The sequence below is a fragment of the Silene latifolia genome, chromosome 9, assembly GCF_048544455.1.
Source record: "Silene latifolia isolate original U9 population chromosome 9, ASM4854445v1, whole genome shotgun sequence".
Taxonomy (NCBI): Eukaryota; Viridiplantae; Streptophyta; class Magnoliopsida; order Caryophyllales; family Caryophyllaceae; genus Silene; species Silene latifolia.
The window spans coordinates 35873101-35895821 of NC_133534.1; the positions used below are offsets into that span (position 1 = coordinate 35873101).

A 22721-nucleotide genomic window follows, 5' to 3' on the forward strand; every position below is an offset into this window, starting at 1 on the left:
GTTTTATTAGTACCCTCTATCGCACCATTTGTCTGTGGCTGGTATGGTGATGACTTGTGATGTTTGATTTTATACTTTTTAAGTATAACCTCGGTCTCAGCTTGGAAATGAATTCCATGATCACTGATGAACTCATGTGGTACTCCGTACCGGCAACTGATGTCATTCTAGATGAACTGTGCTACTTTCTTTGCTTTTAGCACTTTGTAAGACTTAGCCTCTACCCACTTCGTGAAGTAGTCAATTGCAACAAGAATAAAACAATGCCCTCCAGTTCCTGATGGGTGTACTTTTACAATGATGTCGATTCCCCAGGTTGAAAATGGTCAGGGTGACGTCATGGTGTATAACATAGAAGGTGCCACATGCTATACATTTGCGTTTATCTGATAATTGTGACAGTGCCTGACATATTTGAAACAATCTGTTACCATCGTTGTCCAGTAATAACCAAGTCTTATGATCTTTTGGACTAACATATGGCCATTAATGTGTGGCCCACATTCACCATCATGGACTTCTTCCATAACCTTTTCAGCTGTCGGTTTGTCGATGCATCGCAACAAAACACCTTGTGGCGTCTTCTTATATAATTGCCCGTCATCGGTCTTGATGAATTAAGTGGATAACATTCTCAAAGCGCGCTTCCCACGCGTGTCAAGGTCGGGAGGGTACTCTCCTGTTTCCTTGAATTTCAAAATGGCTGTGTACCAAGGTTCGGTTTCACCTTCCTCGGTATCATTGATTACATTCACATAGGCAGGTGACGATCTTCGTTCGACACATATTGGGATACTATTTATGTGGTCGAGAATATTGATCAAGGCAGCTAACTTGGACAATGCATCTACAAATTGGTTTTCCTCTCTCGGGAGGTGAACATATCGAATATCTTCGAAGTATTTTTCCAATTCTTCGATTCTGGTTTGATATGGGGCCAAACTTTGGCTCTTAATTTTCCATGACCCACCCACTTGATTGATCACAAGGGATGAGTCTCCATGTACTAGCAACTTCTTCACACCCAAATCTAGAGCACTGCGTAAACCAAGCAAATATGCTTCATATTCAGCGCCGTTATTTGTGACATTGAAATCCAGTTTGATGGACACGGGCACGTGTTCACCTGTTGGCGAGATAAGAAGTATACCCACTCCGTATCCCATATAGTTCAATGCTCCATCGAAATACAAATCTCATATGTCATTCTCGACGTGTCAATGAGTTCTATTACTTCGATTGGATGATCGGCGAGGAAATAGGCGACCGCCCTTCCCTTGATCACTTTCAAAGTTACATACTTGAGATCGAACTCTGATAACATGAGAGTCCATCTCGGCATTCTTCCATTTAGCACTGGTTTTTTAAACAAGTACTTGATCGAATCCATTTTGGAGTAGACACTCACGCTGTAGCTGAGCATTAGAGGTGATCGTGGGCCGGGCCGGGCTGAGACTTCAAAATGAAGCCTATTATGCAGGTCGAGTCGGGCCAAATAAATGGGCCTATAATGTTGGCCCATGCGGGCTTAGCCGGGCTTTCGGGCTTCTTTCGGGCCACACCGGCATTTTAGTCTAAGGTTTTGTTTTTATCATTATTTTATCGAACTCATAATTACTAATATAAATATATATTTTTATTTTTAAAAGGTCGGACACTTTGTTATATTGCTGTCATTATCACAACAAAATGGAAAAAAAAATCTAATCAAGCATCTAAAGTAAATGTGCATTGCTACAAACCATAGGGATTAATGGATTATGCATATACGAAGTACTGTACAAATCAAAGCCTACTCAAAACTCTCAAAGCTCACAATATCCAAATTAGCATGTTGTGTAAATGTGTATCACATATTCATAGCACACTATTTCAGAATTTTCTATATACTTCAGCCCTAAAACATTGTAGTACACTACTAAGTACTAAAAATAAACTATCTGCCTAACAATTTCTATTAAACTTGTGGATCAACAATGCAACATTACGTAAGGTTACTAAGTGAGATCATTTTTTTTCTCTGTTTTAATCTTATTTCGGGTTGGGCCGGGCCAAATAGCGGGCTAATCTTTGGGCCCAAACCCGGCCCAAAAAAAAAATCGGGCCTTAATGAGCCGGGCCAAGGGCTTTTTTGGGTCTCGCTAGAGGCCCAAGTCCGGCGAAACATTGGGTTGGGCCGGGTCGGGCCGCTGGGTCTGGGCCATTTGATCAGCTCTACTGAGCATGTAATGTCTTAATTTCTCCGTTGCCTAGACTAGGGCCAAACACGTCTTTTCAAGAGGTGTGTACTTTACTTCATAGTCTAAGAACTTCTTACCGATGTAGTAAATAACTCTTTCTTCTTCGTCAACTGTTTGGGCTAACACAGCCCTCGTTGCCGTATCCGTAACAGTTAGATACAGTGATAATGGCAGCCCGGCTACTGGTAGGCTCAAAACTGGTGGAGAAGATAGTACTTCCTTTACGTTATCGAATGCGGCTTGACACTGGTCATCCCACATAGCATGTTCTCCGACCTTCAGTTTCTTAAAGATCGGTTCGCAAATCATCGTCAACTTCGCAACGAAACGGCTTATGTATTGAACTCTTCCCAGGAAACCTCGAATTTTTTTCTCGATCTCGGGATGGGGCATTTCCATAATAGCTTTAATCTTTGATGGGTCTACTTCGATGCCACGGTGGCTAACGATATGACCCAACAGTTTGCCAGAGGTGACCCCAAAAGCACACTTTTGTGGAGTCTCATGTTATACTTTCGCAATCTTTAAAAGAATTTTCGTAGCGCCCCGAGATGGCCACTACGTTCCTTTGACTTGACTATCATGTCATCGACATAAACTTCAACTTCTTTATGCATCATATCGTGTAGCAACGTCATTGTCGTTCTCTGGTACGTTGCCCCGACATTTATCAAACCGAAAGGCATTACTGTGTAACAATAGGTTCCCCATCGTGATGTGAATGTTGTCTTACTCATGTCTTCCCCAGCCATCTTAATCTGATTGTAACCGGCATAGCCATCCATGAAAGACAGTAATGCATGATTCACGGTATTGTCAACCAAGATATCGATGTGAGGTAATGGAAAGTCGTCCTTCGGACTAGCTTCGTTCAGATCCCGGAAATCGACGCACACGCAAACCTTACCATCTTTCTTCGGTACTGGCACTACATTGGCGACCCAATCTGAATATTCCGGCATCTTAATGAACCTGACTTTGAGCTGTTTATCAATTTCTTCCTTTACGTTTAAGACCATTCTGAGCGCATTCTGCGTAGTTTCTGCTTTACTGGTTTGAACCCTGATTTGATCGGAATTCCGTGTTCTGCAATTTCCATATCAATTCCCGGCATGTCTTCGTAAGACTATGCGAAAACATCTTTGAACTCAAACAGCAGGTCAATGAATCCTTGTCTTTCTACGGGATCTAAGGTAGTTCCTATCTTAAGCTCCTGTGGTTCTAAGGTGGTTCTCACATTGATAGTTTCAATCTTTGATCAGCGAGTTTCTTTGATCATATTCTTCTAATCCTTTAACCAATTGTGGAGGTGGTTCTACCTCCTCTTCTTCTTCTTCAACCTGTTCCCTTCGGCCTCATTCTCAATGTTATTATTAAAACAATTATTTTCAAAAATTGAATTGCAATGTAAATAAAACAAGTCGTAAGCAAACTGGTTCATCTTATTAATTATTATTAATTTGAAATTGCGCGAAATGCGCTAACATTTGAGCCAACTGATCAGAGGTCAGTGGCGAGACAATAGAGGTACTCGGGATAGGCCCCGGGATACCAGAATTAGAAAGGGGTGCATTGAAAGGAAAGACTTGGGAGGGGGTGGCTTCCACACCTGACTCCTTAGACTCAAACCTAGGACTCTTATCACACTCGAACTCAGACTCGGAATCATTCAGTTTGAACATTTCTCCTTCTAAGGGCAGTAGAACTTCTGTTCTGTGATGCAGTAGTAATCTATATCCACCCTTGTCTTATCCTCTAGGTAAGACATTCTTCTTGCTGACCTAAACCACCATTGATACCAAGCTTTGTTCACTTTGTTTATCTCTGTGGTATCCCAACCACAACGTGGCAATATATATCCCACCATTAGGTCTTCTGAGGTCCCAACCTTGTACGCGGATGAGTTCTCGTCTTTGCTATTAAGGACTATGTATTTGGGCGGCTATTTGATGAATGTTAAATAGTTCGAGGTTAACTTTTCTCTGTTTTCCTCTCTTTCTTGCTGCATCTTCGAGAACCATGATTGGGAGTATCTTCCCTTCATTACCCTGTTTGTCTCGTCATCGATTTTTACTGCTGGATTTTTGATCCCTAGGAAGTTCACGGCAGTAGTAAACTTGTTATGGACGTCTTTTATTGCTCGCTGCTTTGAGAATGTCTTCCCAGTAGTGGCGTATGCCTTAGTCTTTTGGAACTTCTTAATGAGGGAGGCCTCTGAGGTCAACCCTTTAATAAGTGCCTCGCCTAAAGTAGGTTCTTTTGAGGGTACCTTGTCCGGAACATTCCTGGAAATAAAGGTGGATTTAAGGACATTCTTTCTTGGCTTTAAGATTTCATCTTGGGTTTGTGGGGTAACTGCCCCTTTGGTAAGGTAGATGTCATCTTCTTTATCATCCTAAATTTCATGGATTTCATTCCCACTCTGGAGAATGTATGGTGTGCAATCGATATTGGAATCCCCAAATCGAATTTCGTTCTTCGGGCTTGGAAGGTACTTTGAACAATCAATGAACTCCTTTCCTATAAAGAAGCCTTTTAGACGGCATACGGGCCGGATGAGATGGGTCATATCAATATTGTCTTCGACAAATACGGCATTCGTGTGTTCACCCAATGGGTTGGTCACATTGTTGGGTTTGACCGTCGGGATCGGGAGTGTTCCACTCTTGATCATATCTTGTATTTCATGGTTGAGACAGAAATAATTGTCTGTGTCATGCCCCTTGCCTTGATGGTATGCACAATATGCGTCGGGCTTGTACCATTTATTTCGTTGTTCCAACGGTGGTTCACGAGTTGGGCCAATGGGGTTCAATTTCCCTTGGGCCATAAGTCTTTCTAAGGCGTATGTGTAGGTACACCCTATGTCAGTGAATGCTCTTGGACTAGAGCGTTGAGGCCTTTTAGAAGTTCCTCCCATAAGGTTGATAGCTTGAATATGTTTGGTACTAGCATGTGCCTTTTATTTAGAGGAGGAGCCCCCAGTATACCCCTTTGGTTTCTCCATCTCAGCAGCTCGGAGGAAATCTTCGATTTTCCTCCCACACCTTGCCAAGTCTTTGAAAGTGCTAAAGTTTTGATACTTCAATACATCACGGTAGACGGGTCGGATATTCTTCACAAACTTATCAACCATTTCTGTTTCTTCTGGTTTTCTGGCTATCTTCACGCTTTCTGCGCGCCACCAGGCTAAGAAATCAGTTAACCCTTCCTTTTCATTTTGAGTCATAACTACCAGAGTCCTCATAATGGTTTGGATCTCTACGTTATCGGCATAATGTTTGCAAAACTCTACGCTGATGTCCTTAAACGTAAGGTAGTTATTCAGTTCAAGGTTATAGAACCAGGCCCTTGGGTGTTCCCCCAAAGACTGAGCAAAGATGGCAGAGAGCATACTTGCAGGTACACTTTTCAGGGCAAGGTGCTCTTTGTAGGACCGAATATGTTGGAGGGGGTCCTCCGTTCCTTTAAACTTTGGGATGTCAGTGAGCACAAAGTTCTTAGGGAGTTCATCTTGGACTGGGGCATAGGTCCTAGAGTTCTCATAATGGTTGCTCTCCCTCTGAGAGAGCTTCAGTTGATCTTCAATCAACTTGAACCGTTTTTCTAATTCAGTCATTTCTGGTGGGGTAGGCACACTGTTTTCCCCATTGATCTTAGCTTCAAGACTCCCAATCGAGTCATCATAAACTCCAAAGTCTCACTTAGCTTAGTGAAGGTAGCTTCCATTGCTTTCTTTCGTGTTTGAGGCGGCCTTTCTAAAAGAAAAACCCAGAACCAAGCAATACTTGAATTAAAACCCCCTGCGCAAACAAGGACTCGACTCACAGACTTGACCTTTGACTCAACCTTGACTCAAAGACAGAACTCAAACCCAGGAAATGAGCTAAGTGGCTCACTTGTAAAGGGGTCACGAAAGAGAGGGGTCTAGACCTAACAAGGGCTATGACTCGACTCAATTAACTTCTTGACTTAGACTTGACATCGACTCGGTGTGACTAACCCGTGATTGAACCAAACATGGTTCGTGGGCTTGTAAAAAAACGTTCTGGGTGGTCTAGCTCATGTTTGGTGGTTTGACTTTGTCCAAATGGTCGACTCACTTGACTTGGACCCAAGAGGTGACCTGGGTAACCCACTAGGGTTGTGTTCTTTACACGGTTCACTCGAACCCAAGACATGACTAGACTTGACTCGAAACATATTCTATATTCGGGAAAGGTGAGAAATCATTTCGGAATTGATTTGAAAATGGATGATTTGAAAATGAGGTTTTAAATGGGCAGCATGCCGGCTATAAAAAGGTCATTTTGGTCAAAAACCTATATCTATTTCGGCAGCATTCCGAGTTTGAGAACATGCTTGATTTGAAGCCAATTTTTGAAAAAAAAAACGGTTTGACAAAACGGTTTGAAATTTTTGAAAACATGGAGGGTGATCATGTAGCACATAAGCATTCGTATAATAATTGTGCATGAACCTAGACTCTTCTAAGTCTCGGTCGGTCCTCTAATTGGGTCTATGCCAATGATCCACCTTATCAAAGAAAGTCAAGCCTCCCATAAGCAGAAGTGTGCAATATGGTAAGAGCAAGTACTTAGAGATCTCAGTGGTACCATCTTGATACGTAAATCAGCATAGTGGACGTCACCTCCTAACCATTGAAATCGACCCAATGGGTGAGGTGGTCCTCCTAAAGTCTCTAATGGGTGATGCATGTATGCAAAACGAGTCATAGTGTTAGTCCTATTAGCCATCATTTTCCTTTTCAAGTTACAACTCCCCAGCGGAGTCGCCAAAATGTGGATGCGGGGATTCAGATATCCACGGGTTTGAAAATCGTTTGGAGTCACCACCAATATTAAGGAAATTTGGGTACCATAAATGAGATTTGAGTTCGTTGTTGAAAGTACATGATGGGAAGTTCGTTAATAAAACACCCACCCCCGCCCCTTGAAATAACGGCCTCTACTAAGGACTACGATGGCTAACTGGACAAGACTACGATTCGTTGTAAGAGAATGCAAAACACCATTTTGACCCTAACATGTGAGCTTGGTTTCTAATCGTTTAATGCATCTAATCTACTTTGTCCGAGTAATTTAGCATGTGAGATTGATTTGAACTATACTAACAAGCATTCACAAACATGGCTTAAATGGGAATGGGGGGAGCCGTTGGGGAACTAACTATTACAACCCAGACAATTCTCGTCGACTCGATTTGCAAACAATTGAATTAAAGATGCAACTCGATCTAAATACAATTGCTAAAACACGACACTTGACTCACGCCGGACATGCCTATCTAAGCGTTAAAAAACGTGCCAATGGTGAGGCCACGGCTCACATGGGCTTCGTCCTTAGCCTCATCATCATTTTGCACACTCACTTTGATTTAATTGATTAAATACTTTAATTTAACCAACTAAAATCATTTTGACTCAAAATAAAGGACTAACTTGACCCATATTTAAAGTACAAATTACATTGCTTAACATGAATTACAATAATTATAACGATTAAATTAAAATAATAATTGAAATAAAACCGCAACAATTAAATAAAACAAAGAAACCGAACCAAAGTGGCACGAAGGCCGAGGCATTACATGGCCAAAAGGGAGGTCAAAATTGACTATTCTAGTCATCGAGTGCGATGAATCGGATGCTAAGAATGCGCAATTCAACTAGCGAGAAATCGTCATAAGAAGAGATGAATTCATTAAATTCTTTAAAGAAATTCATTTAAAATCCTATGTCGGGTTTTGTATCATCTATGAATGTCTAATTCATTTAACATGCTTTCTACATATTAATTAGGCCAAGTTGAGATTTAACAATTGATAACGATACAAATAACATACATGCATCATAAATCAATTAAAACATGCAATTTAAAATAATTATTTCATAATTAAAATTAAACCAAAACACTTAAACATGTAAAACAAATTAATTACTTCGTAATTAAAACATTAAACATGTGAGATCGAATTACACTAATTAAAATTTCATTTTAATTGATTTAAAACATGTTATCGTCATACAATTGCAAACTATTTCATTAAACATGTTAATTATTCTAACTAAGCATGTTATCGTCATAAATGAAAAACTAAGAATATGATTAGCATACTATTTATTTTAAACAACAATTAACCCATCATCGACATCCTAATTACGAAACATTAACTAATGAAACGATAATTACAAGAAGATAAAAAAAAAACGAAATAGAAAGGCCACATGGCCGTGTACCACACGAGTAAAAGGAAGGAATTATTATGAATATCAAGATATGGGAAATTGTATGAATATTATTCAGATCAAATTGTGTGTAATACATTATAGGGTAGCCATATTTATACATGAGGTGTATCTCGATATTTACGGAAACTATTATACACAACATCTACATGATTTACAACTATGGAAGGAAAATATATTGGCCATGATTGAGGGATTCTAGCCAACGGCTAGTCGTGAGTGTGCATATGGCTGGTGAGCGTCTAATACCCCCCCTCAAGTTGGAGCGTGGAGGTTCGAAACGCCCAACTTGGACAGGAGCTCATCGAAGGAAGTGCGTCTAAGTGCCTTTGTAAAAATATCAGTGAGTTGAGCTTTGGTATGGATGTACTTGGTAGTAATGACCCCTCTTTGTATTTCATCTCGTATAAAATGGCAATCAACTTCAATATGTGTGAACGCGGGCCCACGGGGGCGCTTGGGGAAGAACAAACGTTTGCATTTGTGGAGTCGCCACCAATTTATTGTGGAAAATTGGAAACCGTTCGAATACCTCGTGTCATGTCAAGACACAAAGTAGTGACATGAACACCAAGAACTCCTTACCCTTAGCATTCTATGTCTAGAATGACTCTCGTGGATGCCAATGAACACAGATGTTCACAGAGATCTGGAGTAAGGGGTGAGGGTACGTATTACGAAGCTCTTTTGATCGAACACCTAATCCCGCCCGCCTCGATAGCGACCTCTACTAATGATTAGGGAAAATCATCTATACTCGATATATTGTCGATTTATATGCATGCAATGCAACATCCAATGTTTAGTCCTAGCATGTGAGAATTAACTAAGGCGGTAGACACGTAATTTAGCATACAATTAATGTCAAAGTCGGGATTTAAGTTCAATTACATGTGAAGGCATACAAGGAAATATAATAAAGAAAATTACAATAATAATACAATAAAGAAAAAAATAATAATTACATTGGGTTAATTGATTTATGTCGAAAATACTTTTAAAACGGATAATTTGGAAAAGAAAGAATAAATGAATTAACGAACATGAATTAAGGTGATAATACGAATAATAGTTAAGTAATTACGTAATTAATAAACAAGGTCAAGGCAAAACAGGAGTTCAGAGACAGAAATCAACCAGGAACATGCGCAGTAGAGCTGCGTCCCTTGGAAGAGGCGCAGCAGTTGTTGCGTCTGTTCCTTGGCTCAGTTCTGGCTGTGAAGCCGGAATTGCAAGTCGTTGATGTTCGTTGGTGAATTTAAGGCTTGATTATACTATTTGACTCGGATGAAAGTGATTAATATGATATTTACATGTGATTAAAGGGTCATGAAAGCAATAAACACGGATGAAACTAATTAGGGCTAACTAATTACAAGATTAATAAGGATTAATTAACAAATTAACAAACTAAACAAATTAATTAGGTTAAACAGGTTATTAATGACGAATTAATGATGGTGACGATGAACAAAAGGTGGGAAATATATCAAAGAGGAATTCCAGAGACTCAATATTGACGAATCGAACCTCTAAAACCCGAATTTGACTTTAATGACGAAAACCCGCAAATATTAATTATAAGGGATTTAAGTCGGGAATTTATGATGGATTAAATATTAATGATGATGAATATATTACGTGTTAGAATTATTATGCTTAAATCGTCATATGAACAATGAACAATTGAAGAAAGAAATAAAACAATCGAATCATCAAAAGACGAAGGAAGAAGAAAGGAAGCAGGAACTGCGACAGCCTCACGAGGAGGCGCGGCAGGTTCTGCGTCCCTTCGAAGAGGTGCAGCAGTTGCTGCATCCTTTCTCGACGGTCATCTTCTGGTAATTCGTAAAAAAGGATTTAAAGCATGGTTTTAGAAATCTGTTTTAGAAATACTTTCGACATAAATCTCATAATATGATTACAATAAACAAATAACAATAATAAAATAGGGATTATACTCCCTCAGACTTACATGTTTGATGAAACGAGATGAACTAAGTTAACGTTTAGTGATGCTCGACTCGAATGTAGACGAAAGTGCCCTCGTAAGAGGAAATTAAACAGATTGATTAAGTTGATTATTGTGGAGTTGGTCAAGTCAAATTGGTCGGTCATGCAAAACGAGGCTGGTACTCAGAAAGATCTGAGCTTACGTGGTCGAAAGTTCAAGCACGTAGACGCCAAAAAGTAAGAACGTGGTCTAGAATGCAAAGGGAGAAGAGAAGGGCGGACACTCGCGTGAAAAATATGTGAGACCGAAGGTCTCTATTTATACTAATCACGCAGAGGAAATAGGGTTTTCGGAGAAACTTTGGAAGTGAATCTCGAAAATATATGAAAAGATACGAAAAATATGCAGAAAAGGACTTGGGAAGAGGCGCAGCAGGCACTGCGTCTCTTGGAAGAGGCGCAGCACCTGCTGCGTCCTTTCCCAAGTGGTTTCCCCCTGCAGAAGAAAGATTTCCGTGTTTAGGTTATGGAATAACGGATTTATCTTGTTTTCCTTAATATTTTGTGTGAATATTATGGGAAATTATTTTCCAAAGATTAAAAGATTTATAAAATATGGAATAGAAATATCCGGAACATTCCAGAACATTCTGACTCGGTTTCAGAAAATGAAGACGGTTTTATGACCCGGACTCCAAATGTACTCTAATTACTGCCAAAACGACCGGGTGGTTTGCGGGAGGTGCAGAAATGAGGTATCTACAGAGCCCCCACTTTGACTGAGGCTTGGACAAGGCGAAAGTCAAAGTATAGCCATCAGGTCAATCGAAGATTACAACCTGGCGACTATGGCGACGCGAGGCGGCTCAAGGGGTCTGAGCCAAGGACCTGTCGTCGAGAACATTTTAGAATCTGTCAACTTTCGGGGAGGGTCATTTAAAGTCCATTAGACTACGTAAGGAGACTCGCCAGCCATAAGAAGAGACCATACCTGAAATTCCTTGAAACTCCAGGGGTAACAAAACGCGATATTGGGAGAAGACAGCAGGACACAGTCTGGAACTGCTGGGAGAAATATGCTTGTGGTCGGCTTTAAACAAACTTCGGAAGAACTTGGGGTCGATGTTGATCTCCATGTCTCGAGAGGGAATGACTGTCGGTCGTGAACTCTCGCTGGGGGAACATAATCGGGAACTGATCTCCATGTCTCGAGAGGGAATGTCTATCCGTGTACTCTCACTGGGGTAACATAATCGGGAACTGATCTCCATATCTCGAGAGGGAATGTCTATCCATGTACTCTCGCTGAGGGATCAGAATAGAGAACTGATTTCCATGTCTCGAGAGGCAATGTCTATCCGTGTACTCTCGCTGAGGCAACAGAATAGAGGTGTGTCGAAACACCTGTCAAAGAAGGAACGCTCGTTGTGACAAGTTAGGTCTCAGATAAAAATAAGGCGATAGTCTGCTGTTGGCTTGGAAGATGTGGATCCGGGTGAAGAATATACGTCAAACGGATCAAATATGCGATATGGCATCAAGGAAGAGGCGCACCAAAGATGGGCCCACAAAATAACGAACTCATAACGAATTTTTGAAAATTCGTATGAAGGGAGGCTGAGGAAGAGGCGCAGCAAGAGCTGCGTCCCTTGGAAGAGGCGCAGCACCTGCTGCGTCTTTTCCTGAATGTGGCAATTATGTGTAAAAAAACCCGATGAAACAGAGGGTTTATGTCATTTATTCGAAACATAATTCCTCAATTTCTCTCTCAAATTCCAACAATTTCCGTCAAAATTTGATCCGAAAGCTTGCATTTTCCATGACTAATCGAGGTATGTGTATCAATCTTGCATTTCTCTTCCGTATTTGATCAAATGGGAACGACAAAATTAGGGTTTTCGACCCTAATTAGTCGAAAATTTGGGGCTTTTCCTCCAAATGAATTTGCCTTGCGAAATTGACTTTGTAAATGGCTAATGGGTAGTATGAGGATCATAACCATGTATTCGTTTCGAATTTTTGTTGAGTTTTGAGCATTTGAGTGAAATTGAGACGGTTTCACAGCTAAACCGTAAATCGCTTCGAAAATAGCCTTAGGATTGCCCATTTGCGACGAAACTTGATATTTGGAATCCTTGTGTGATGGGGAAACTTCCTATCATCTCGGAATTTTGGTTTGTGACGGCTTTTTCAGGATACTTTCTAGGGCATAATCGCCGTTATAACGAAATGCTGTCGAAATTCCGACTCGAACCCATGACTAGGCTTTAACTTAGGCTTGACTTGACCCAAATCACCACATGAGCGGACGGGTTTGTGGGAAATTTGCCAAAGATGGCGAGAAAAGAGCGATTTCAGAGCTCCGAAAACTCGAAAATCTCCTAATCAAGGCTTGTCGTCACTTGACGCGGTCTAAATTTACTTTAATTTCGCAGGTGATGAGGCTTCTACATCTGGGAGGGATCCCATGGACGTGGACACTGTTGTTGACCCTTCTCAGGTGCTTGAGGAGGCGTTGGAGAAGGCTTTCACCACTGCGGTGATGGCTGCTAAGGACGAGATCCTGGAGGAGGAGGCCGTTGAGGAGGAGGAGGCCTCGAGACGGGCCAACGTTAGACGGGGTGGTCGCCAGCTGAGGGGAGCACCTGCGTGGGCTAAGACCTCGGACAGTAGGCACCTGATTTGGGCTGCGGAGGGTCACCTGTCCTACAGGACGGTGAAGAGCTTGGTAAATAGGATTCATAACTCTTCATTCATCTTCTTTCATTTCTGTTTGTCATTCCTTTTCTTCTTCATTTGAGCTAAAGATAGCTTTTGTTTCAAATCAACATAGGAGGCCAAGAACATCAGGTCGTTCTCGGGCTACACGATGGCGATGGGGTGCTACGAGAGGCTGTCGGCTAAGGAGCGAGCCATGATTGATCGGGGAGCGTTCGACGCCTTGGTGCAGGCTTGGAAGGATATTGCGAGGAGGAAGCTTCGGGCTAACCTCAGTCTCGTCCGAGCCTTCTTAGACCGGTTTTGGGACACGACCTCCACGTTTCACATGCCTTTTGGTGAGGTGGGGGCAGGTTGGAGGACTACGGCATGATCTCTGGTCTGCCGTGTGGGACTGAGGTGGTGGAGTGGCCGGAGACAGCCATGAAAATTGACTCGGCGGAGGTTAGGAGGCTGATCGGCTGGAACTTGGCGCCGAAGGCGGCTGCGGTACCTGACTTGGTGCCTAGTTCTTACGTTAGAGACTACTTCGCGGGGAAGACCCCGACGTTGGTGGTGATCGAGGGGAGGGAGACGGCTCCTCCTCCCTGCACTGCAGAGCAGAGAGTCCGCTTGTGGATCTGGTGGTTCTTGTCTTCGATCTATCTCGGAGACAAGGGAGAGAGGCTTTCGACGAAGCTTCTTCCCTTTCTTTCTGACCTGAGCTCCCTAGGCCGTTGGGACTGGGTCACTGCTGGTTTTGCGGTCCTCATCCGCTTCATGAGGGCCATGGTTCGTCCGGAGTTGATGGAGAAGGGGACTTCTCCTGCTGCTGTCGACCCTGGACTGTTGTTGGAGTTATGAACCTTCATTTCATTTCACGAAAGATCATTTCTTTTTCTTGTCAAATCACGAAAGATCGTTATTGATTATCTGCTTTACAGGCGTGGGTGTACTTCTACTTTTCGGGCCTCGCGCCCAAGTGGACGGAGCCGGTGGAGAAGGCCTATCCCGTTGTGAGGGATTGGGTGATGTGCCGCACGAGGAGTCGGCGTTCCTTCCACGACGTCTGTCGGCGGGAGGTGAATGCTCTTCAGCTGGAAGGCGTGAGTATTTCACCTTACATTTGTTTATTTCTCTTCCTTTACTTTTAGAATTGATCATAGGAATGACCCCTCGTTTGCTTCTTCTAGTGGGTGCCCAGGCCTTGGGAGGAGTACGTTGGCGCTCCTCCTTTCGTGGCTGAGGTCCTTCGACCTAGGAGCTCGAGCTGACTGCTGTTAAGGACGTCGATGGGTCCTGTGTGGTACTTGGGTGAGCGCTTGGCTCGTTAGTGCTCTCGGGACGTCTTGACGGTTCCCATCGATCCTCCTTGGATGATGTTTAGGGAGCCTTCTGAGGCTGAGAGGGAGGCTGACCTGGCTGGCGTCGGTGGCGACGCCCTCCTTCTTCCTGGTGAGGACTACTCAGTGTTCCTCTACGGGAGGTTGGCGTACTGGCCAGTTGTGGTAAGTGCTTTATCCTCTTTCATTTTTGATTGTTTGAGAATACGATGAAAGATCATCGGTTAACGGAAATCATTTGACTTTGCAGGAGGTCGGGGATGCGGGCATTGAGCCCCTAGAGTACCCTGAGACCCTTGAGTACACCGACACGACGGGGATGACGACGATCTCCGAGCTACGTGACTTTGACGTGGCGTTGAGAGATGCTGGCTTGGACGAGTGGCAGCATTTGATTCGGAGGGTGAGCCTTCTAACTTGTATAGTTTTTATGTAAGAACACATTTGCTCGAGTTTGTCCAATCGTTTGAGAATTTTTCTTTTGAAATGCAGGTTGCGCCATCCCGGTTTGTGGCTTTGAGGAGGGTAGCAAACCTGCTACGGGCTACTGCCGTCGAGGCACTTGCTGGTGGCCGAGGACGCCAGGTATGAACCTTTCGTTTACTTCATTTTCGAATTTTCTAATCTTCCTTTATGTTTGAAATGATTGACATGAGCCAGTTTTTGTTGTTTGTAGAGGGAGCGCGAGTTGGAGCGAGAGCTCGCCCAGTCCCGAGAGGAGACAACTCGCCTGCTAAGGGAGCTCGAGGTCCGTGACGCCGAGGTTGCTGCTCTCGAGGCGAGAGTTGTTGAGCGAGACGGCGACCAGCAGTAGCTTCCGTGTTGCTTTTTATTTTTTTGGTTGTATTTTTTTGTACATTTGTACATTTTAGGACCCACTTCTGGACACTTGGATCTTGTTTTGGGGCTCGAGCCCCCAGTTTGGTGTACATATCCCTTTTTTGGTTGTATATATGATGGCCTGAGTGCCTTTGCTGCTGGGTTGCTTTGTTTGTACCTACAGGTTAGTTTTGAACAGGTTTGGTAGATGACGGTTTACGCCGTCATGCTGCCGAAATTTACAAAGAAATCACACAGAACATATATTTGTGCATATGGCCTAAATTAGCGCAAAACAATGACTCGAAAATGCAGAAAAAATGACCGGAAATTGCAAAAATTTGGTCGGAAATTGCAAAAATTTGGTCGGAAATGACCGGACGGTAGGGAGGGTTACCCCCTAAAAAAGAAAAAATAAAAAACATATAAGTTTGAAATATGATGTGGAAGGAGAGTGAAATGATTCCCCAAAAAGAAAAAGTAAGAAGAAATGTATAAGTTTGAAAAATGATATAATTAAATTAAATACAAAAATGTATATATTTGAAAAAGAACAAATTAAATTAATTTGGTGAAATGATTCCCCAAAAAACGAAAATTAAAAGAAATGTACAAGTGTGCTAAAATGACGAAAATGACAATTACTACCGGACAGAATAGTGAGAGAATGAACGTAGAGAGAGAAAGCTTGTAACCACTTTACTTTTTCAGCAATGGCGAGGAGTAAAAGGGCTACGAATCATAGTAATAGTTCATCTAAAAACAAAAATACTAATTCATCAACTAATAATAATCATCAAAAAAGTAATAGTAATACGCCAAATAATAAGGAACTGAGTGAAATAGCAACACAGGTGAGTGAAGCGGAGAGTTCGCGGGCATCGGAACTTCGAGCTTTCAACCTAAATAAAGAATTGAACGTGATTCCTGAAGATAAGTCGACTGATGAGGAAGAATGGCAGGTGGTTGGAGCACGGAAGAACAAAAATGGTGGAAATATGGGGGTTTGTCCTAAACTCAAGCTTGATGCCTCTGATGTTCAAGGTGAGCTGGATTTCTGGGCTTCTTCCATTTACTGCTATGTTCTCGGTGCTAATCCCCCTAGTCATGTGATTGATGGGTTTGTGAGGAGGTTATGGCGCCAATTATCGATTGATAAGGTATCATTCCAACCTAATGGTATTTGTATCATTCGATTTAGTAAGAGTGAAGATAAGGATACTGTTCTTAATTCTGGGCCCTTGTTTTTTGATAATAAACCCTTTATTATTAAGAATCGGAGCCCTGAGCTTAAGTGTGTGAAGGATAAACCAGACTTGGTGAATATTTGGGTGCGGTTCTATCACCTGGAACTCAAATTTTGGGGGAAAGCGTTACCTAAGATTGCTGGGTTGGTTGGGAAAGCTGTAAGGTGTGACAAGGCTACAGACAATAGAGAATTCCTGAATATGCTCGGTTTATGGTTGAGGTTAAAGTTGGGGACACTCTACCTGAATTTGTGGAGTTTATTGATGAGATAGATCAGGTCCATAAACAGGAGGTGTATTATGAATGGAAGCCTTTGGTGTGTAGCTTGTGTAAAGGGATTGGCCATGATGAGGAGATGTGCAAAAAGCGGAAGGTAGAGAAGAAGCCAGCTCCTAAGAAAGTGTGGAGACCCAAACTTCAACAGACAAAAATGCCGCAGCAAGAGCATAGGAGTCCAGTGACCAAGGAGGTGTCAATGCAGGAGGAACCTACCCTGATTGCCCCTAATGTCATTGTTACTCCAATGCCTTGTCAAGGTGCTACTCTGAGTGCTAAGGCACCCACTAGGCTCATCCACAGACTGTCTAGGTTGGGTGCTGAGTCTTTGCAGGGGGGTCCCTCTTTCATGGAGGCACTTCAATATTCTTTGAAAAAGAATGTGCTAAATAGCATTGGGAAGGGGAAATCACCACATATAAGTGAACATGGTTAGCATAGGTTTTTGGAATGTTCGGGGACTTAATAAAATAAATAAGCAAGGTGATGTTAAGAGGTTCTTGCATATGAATAAAGTAGGTTTTTATGGTTTGGTTGAGACTAGAGTAAAGAATAAGAATAAAGTTAGTGTTCAAAATAACTTCGGTAATCAGTGGAAGTTTGTGGATAATGGAGATGTTGTTGATAGAGGGCGCATTTGGGTTTTGTGGGATCCTAATGTGTTCAGAGTGACTTGCATTCATAAAGAGGTTCAGGTTATCCATGTTCTGGTGCATTACTTGGCTACTGGATATGAATGGACTTGTTCTCTTGTGTATGGATGTAATAAGGATGTGGATAGGGGGCCTCTCTGGGAGTCTCTTATCAATATGAAAGGCACAATCACTGGACCTTGGATGATAATGGGGGACTTTAATAATGTTCTTTTTGCAGATGAGAGGATTGGTTCTACAGTTTCTGATAATGAAATTAAAGAGTTTCAGAACTGTATTGATAGGTGTGGGCTTTATGACCTAGTTACTAAGGGTGCGTACTTCACTTGGAACAACAAACAAGAGGGAAGTGCTAGAGTGTTCAGTAGAATAGATAGGGTCATGGCTAATGATGAGTGGATTTTAAATGGTCCTTCTGGGGTGGTTCATTTTCTCCCTGAGGGGCTTTATGATCATAGCCCTTGCTTAATGGAGTTAGGGCAGGACACTGATAAAAGAAAAGGGAGTTTTAAGTACTACAATATGTGGGGTAAGAGTGACAAGTTCCTTGCAATTGTCTCTAAAGAATGGGAGGTTCCTGTGTATGGGTGTTTAATGTTCCAGGTGGTTAAAAAATTAAAGCGGCTGAAGAGGCCACTGAAACAGTTGAACAGTGAAGGGTATGGAGATATTGAGAATGCTGCAATGGTTGCTAAGATGGTGCTAGAAAGTGTACAGAGGTCCTTACATGCTGATCCCACAAACATTGTGACTCAAATTGAGGAACGAGCTGCTGCTCAATCTTTCAAGGAGTTGGATGCTGCTAGAAGTGCTTTCCTAGCTCAGAAGGCTAAAATCAAATGGGTGAATCAAGCTGATGATAACACCAGATTCTTTCATAGTTCTATCAAGGCTAGGAGAGCTCAGAATAGAGTACTGAGTATCAAGGATAGCAATGGTACTTTATGCACTGATAATACCTCCATTGAACAAGCTTTTATTTCTTATTATCAGGACTTACTTGGGAGTTCCACTCCTGTTACTCCTGTTTGTCCTGAAGTGGTGAAGAGAGGGAGGACTGTGAGTGAGGTGCAGGCACAGAATCTTATTAAAGAGGTGACCAATGAGGAGGTCAGGGAAGCTCTGTTCTCTATCCCTGTGGAGAAATCACCTGGACCAGATGGGTACTCAGCTGGTTTTTTTCATGATGCTGACAGTATAGTAGGGAATGATGTTATACTTGCTGTGAAGGAGTTCTTTATCAGTGGAAGAATTTTGCAGCAGATCAATGCAACTAACCTTACTCTAATTCCTAAAAAAGATGTACCTAGCACTGTACAGAATTTCAGACCCATTGCTTGTTGCAATGTGGTTTACAAATGTATCTCCAAGGTCATTTGTAATAGGCTGGCTGGGGTGCTTGCTGAGATTATTAGTATTAATCAGAGTGCATTCATTAAAGATAGGGAGATTGTTGATAATATTCTCATATGCCAAGACTTGGTGAGGCTGTATAGTAGGAAAAGTTACTCACCTAGAGTTATGATGAAAGTGGATATGAGGAAGGCCTATGATACAATTGAATGGCAGTTTGTGGAAGACATGTTGGTGGCCCTGAAGTTTCCCAATCAAATGGTGAGATGGATTCTTCAATGTGTAACCACTACTTCTTATACTCTCTCTCTCTCTCAATGGGTCTAATTTTGGTTACTTTAAAGGGAGAAGGGGGCTTAGGCAAGGGGATCCTATGTCACCCCTTCTCTTTACCATTTGCCTTGAGTACTTGACCAGAATCCTTAATGTTGTGACTGCCAGGCATGAATTCAGGTTCCATCCTTTGTGTAGGGCTCTTAAGCTTAGTCATCTAGCATTTGCTGATGATCTGCTTCTTTTTTGCAAAGGAGATATTTGTTCTGTTAAGTTACTGATGAGGGCATTCTTAACTTTTTCTGATGCATCTGGTTTAAAGGTTAACCAGGATAAGTCTGACCTGTATATGAATGGTGTAATACCTGGGATTGCTGCTCAGATCAGTAGGTTGTCTGGATTTCAGAAAGGGACACTCCCTTTCAGATATTTAGGCATTACTATTTCTCACAAAAGGTTGACTGTAGCTGAATGCAATAAGCTAGTGGATAAAATTGTGGCAAAGATAAGAGGGTGGGGTACCAAGCATCTTAGCTATGCTGGTAGGCTTGTCTTAGTAAAATCTTTGTTGACTCAAATGCACAGTTACTGGGCACGAATTTTCTTATTGCCAAAGGGTGTGATTCAGAAGGTGGAAGTTGTATGTAGGAACTATCTATGGGCAGGAACTGATGAGTATAAGCATGCCCCACCTATTGCATGGGAGCAGTGCTGCTTGCCCTGTGACAAAGGTGGTTTGGGCATCTTGAATTGCCATGTGAGGAACATTGCGGTTCTGGGGAAGTATTCTTGGTGGATTGCTAAGAAGAAAGACAGTTTGTGGGTTAAATGGGTTCACAATATTTATATAAAACAGAGTGACTGGTGGCAGTATAGTCCTTCTAGTAATGCTAGTTGGACATGGAGGCAAATATGCAAAGTCAAAGATAAATTGAAAGTGGGCTTCCTGACTGGTGCTTGGCAAAGCAGTTATTCTGTTAACCATGTTTATCAGTGGTTACTTGGGGCTCACCAGAAGAAGGAGTGGCTTCCTTTTGTCTGGAATAGAATCAGTCTCCCAAAGTTTAATTTCAACTCCTGGATCTTTATTCATCAAAGATTTCTCACGCAAGATAGATTACATAAGTTTGGGATTTCGTCTAATGGGTTGTGTTTTCTGTGTGGGGTGCAAAATGAGAAGCACTCACATCTTTTCTTTGATTGCTGTTATAGTCAGATTTATCTGAAGCTGATGCAGGATTGGTTGCAGATCACTTGGCAGGGTGATGTGGTGCGATGGGTTCTATACTGGAGATGCAAATCTCTGCTGAAAAAACAGGTTGTCATGGCGGCTATTAGCGGCCTGATTTATAGGATTTGGGATAGTAGGAACAAGAGTAGAGTGAACTTGTATGTGCCTCATCCTTGTTTATTGATTAATGATCTCAAATTTGTAATGAGGGTGCGGGTTCAAAAGATAGAGCTTAGTAAGGTCAAGTGTCAAAGTTGGCTTGACCAACTTGGATTGCTAGGCTAGTAGTGTTGATGACTTGAGGGTCATGTATGGTGATGTGCTTGCTCATGTTTAATTAATGATATTCACATTTCACCAAAAAAAATGACGAAAATGACGAAAATGTCGATATCGTCTCGAGATGCGCGTCCGCGAAATTAGGAAACACGAAATATGGTAACCTGACGCATTTACCAAAATAATAACCCGTACGAATAGGAAATTATTCGTTGAGGAATTTAGGAAAGATCCAACGCGGAAAATCACAGAAAGAGGGCTGAGGAAGAGGCGCAACAAGAGCTGCGTCCCTTCGAAGAGGCGCAGCACCTGCTGCGCCTGTTCCCCAGTGCGTCCGTTCTGAGGGATTTTAGGAAACAACTTTTAGTATAAATAGAGACGTCGAGGGAGGTTTTATTCACACAAATCTTCCGTCTTTCTTCGTCTTATTTACACAAATCTCCCAAAATAAGCATACATCATGAATACTCTTGAGATTCGTCTAAAATAATGGACAAATGAGTTCTCCAATGTGGAGAAACACGACATGGGTGCTTATAATTTTGGATCGCTTTTGAGCTTGAAGTTGATCAAGGTCGTCAAACCATTTCTAGATGCTTGTCTCGATTATTGGGACCCAAATTATCACGTATTTGCCTTTCTTGGAGGCGACATTTGCCCATTTCCCGAGGAGATTGCTGCAATTGGTGGTTGGGGCCCGGAACATTTGCCTGCTATTCCCTCCACTTCTCAAGGGTATAAGAACAAGTTTAGAGACTTGCTCGGATTGGCCAGAGTTGATGTTGACCGTCTTGTGACTTCTAAAGGAGTGCGAATGTTGGATTTCATCGATCGCTTCATCAATAGGGCTGATCCCGCTGTCTCTTATGTTGCGAGGCGAAGGGCATTCGGGTTTTGCCTATTGCATGTATATGTCCTTCAAGGGCATGTTGATGAGGATATGAGGGGCGACCCTCGTCTTTTGAGCTTGGTTGAGCAAATGGAGCTGCGCAGGAGCCCAGCTTGTCTGTGTTTAGGAGAGATCCTATTGGGCTTGGATAACAGGAAAGTTAATCGCGACCTACCTTACTTGGGAAGTCCCATTATTTTGCAGGTAAAAGAACCTTTTTTTTATTTTTCGTTTGTATTTTTTTTCGTTTCTTTTTTTTTCGTTTTTTCGTTTTTTTTTTTTTTTTAATACCTGCTTTTGGTAGGTCTGTCTTATGGAGCATCTTCGATTGATCGAGCCCCCAGTTAATGTTCCTGCTTATCATGCTCGCTCAATTACAATGAGGACCGAGCTTTACATGGTGGACTTCACTCGAGTTTGCAACTACTGGGAAAACAAATTGAAGAGTGAAGATGGCCCCTTAATCAGATGGATCGTACCATGGTGGCATCTTAAATCTGTCACTGGAGTATCTTCCCTGGATCCTACCCGTTCTGTTCGCATTCCCGGCTTGGAGTTTATAATATGCATTTTCCCGGAGAGGTTGATGAGACAGGTTGGATTGAAGCAAAGGATCCCGAAGCTTGACATTGTCCCGCAGACTGCCGTGGCGCTTACTATTGAGAGTCGAATAGAATGGGCCATCAAATGGGCTCAGAGGAACATTTGGTTCTTGAATTCTTCCGTTAGTGCTTTATGGGTGTCAGATTCCTATCTGCGGTGGAGGAAAGCTGCTACTCCGGAGGAGCGCGAGAGACTGAGGAAGCGTGAACCTGTTGACTATAAGATTCGCGAGGTGGAAAAGGAGAAGGAGAAGCATCTGACTGAGGGAGAGGAAGAAGTCGGGTTTCGAGTTGTTCATCCTTCGAAGAAACCGAAAACTTCTCCTGCCGTCGAGATGGTGGTTGACAAAAATGGTAAAGCAAGACCACGAGAGAGACCATTGGTGATTAGGTTGGAAGTAGCGCAAGAGCGTCCGGCTCGAGGTCGTGACAAGAAGTATGATAAAAATGACAAAGGCAAAGGGAAAATGGAAGAGTAGCCTAAGTCTTTATTATTATTTATTATTATTATTATTGCAATAAGAAGATGGGGTTTTTAGAATCCTAGCCTATTTATTTTTATTATGATTTTATTATGTAACGTACTATTATTATTAA

At 42.2% G+C, this 22721-nt stretch overlaps 1 protein-coding gene across 1 annotated transcript; it reads right to left on the reverse strand.

Moving 5' to 3' along the window:
* Positions 1-617: 617 nt before the first annotated feature.
* On the reverse strand, positions 618-1166 carry LOC141600863 (uncharacterized). Its single transcript, XM_074421118.1, has one exon. It carries the CDS (start codon positions 1164-1166, stop codon positions 618-620), a length of 549 nt encoding a protein of 182 aa, XP_074277219.1.
* Between the last annotated feature and the right edge of the window lie 21555 nt (positions 1167-22721).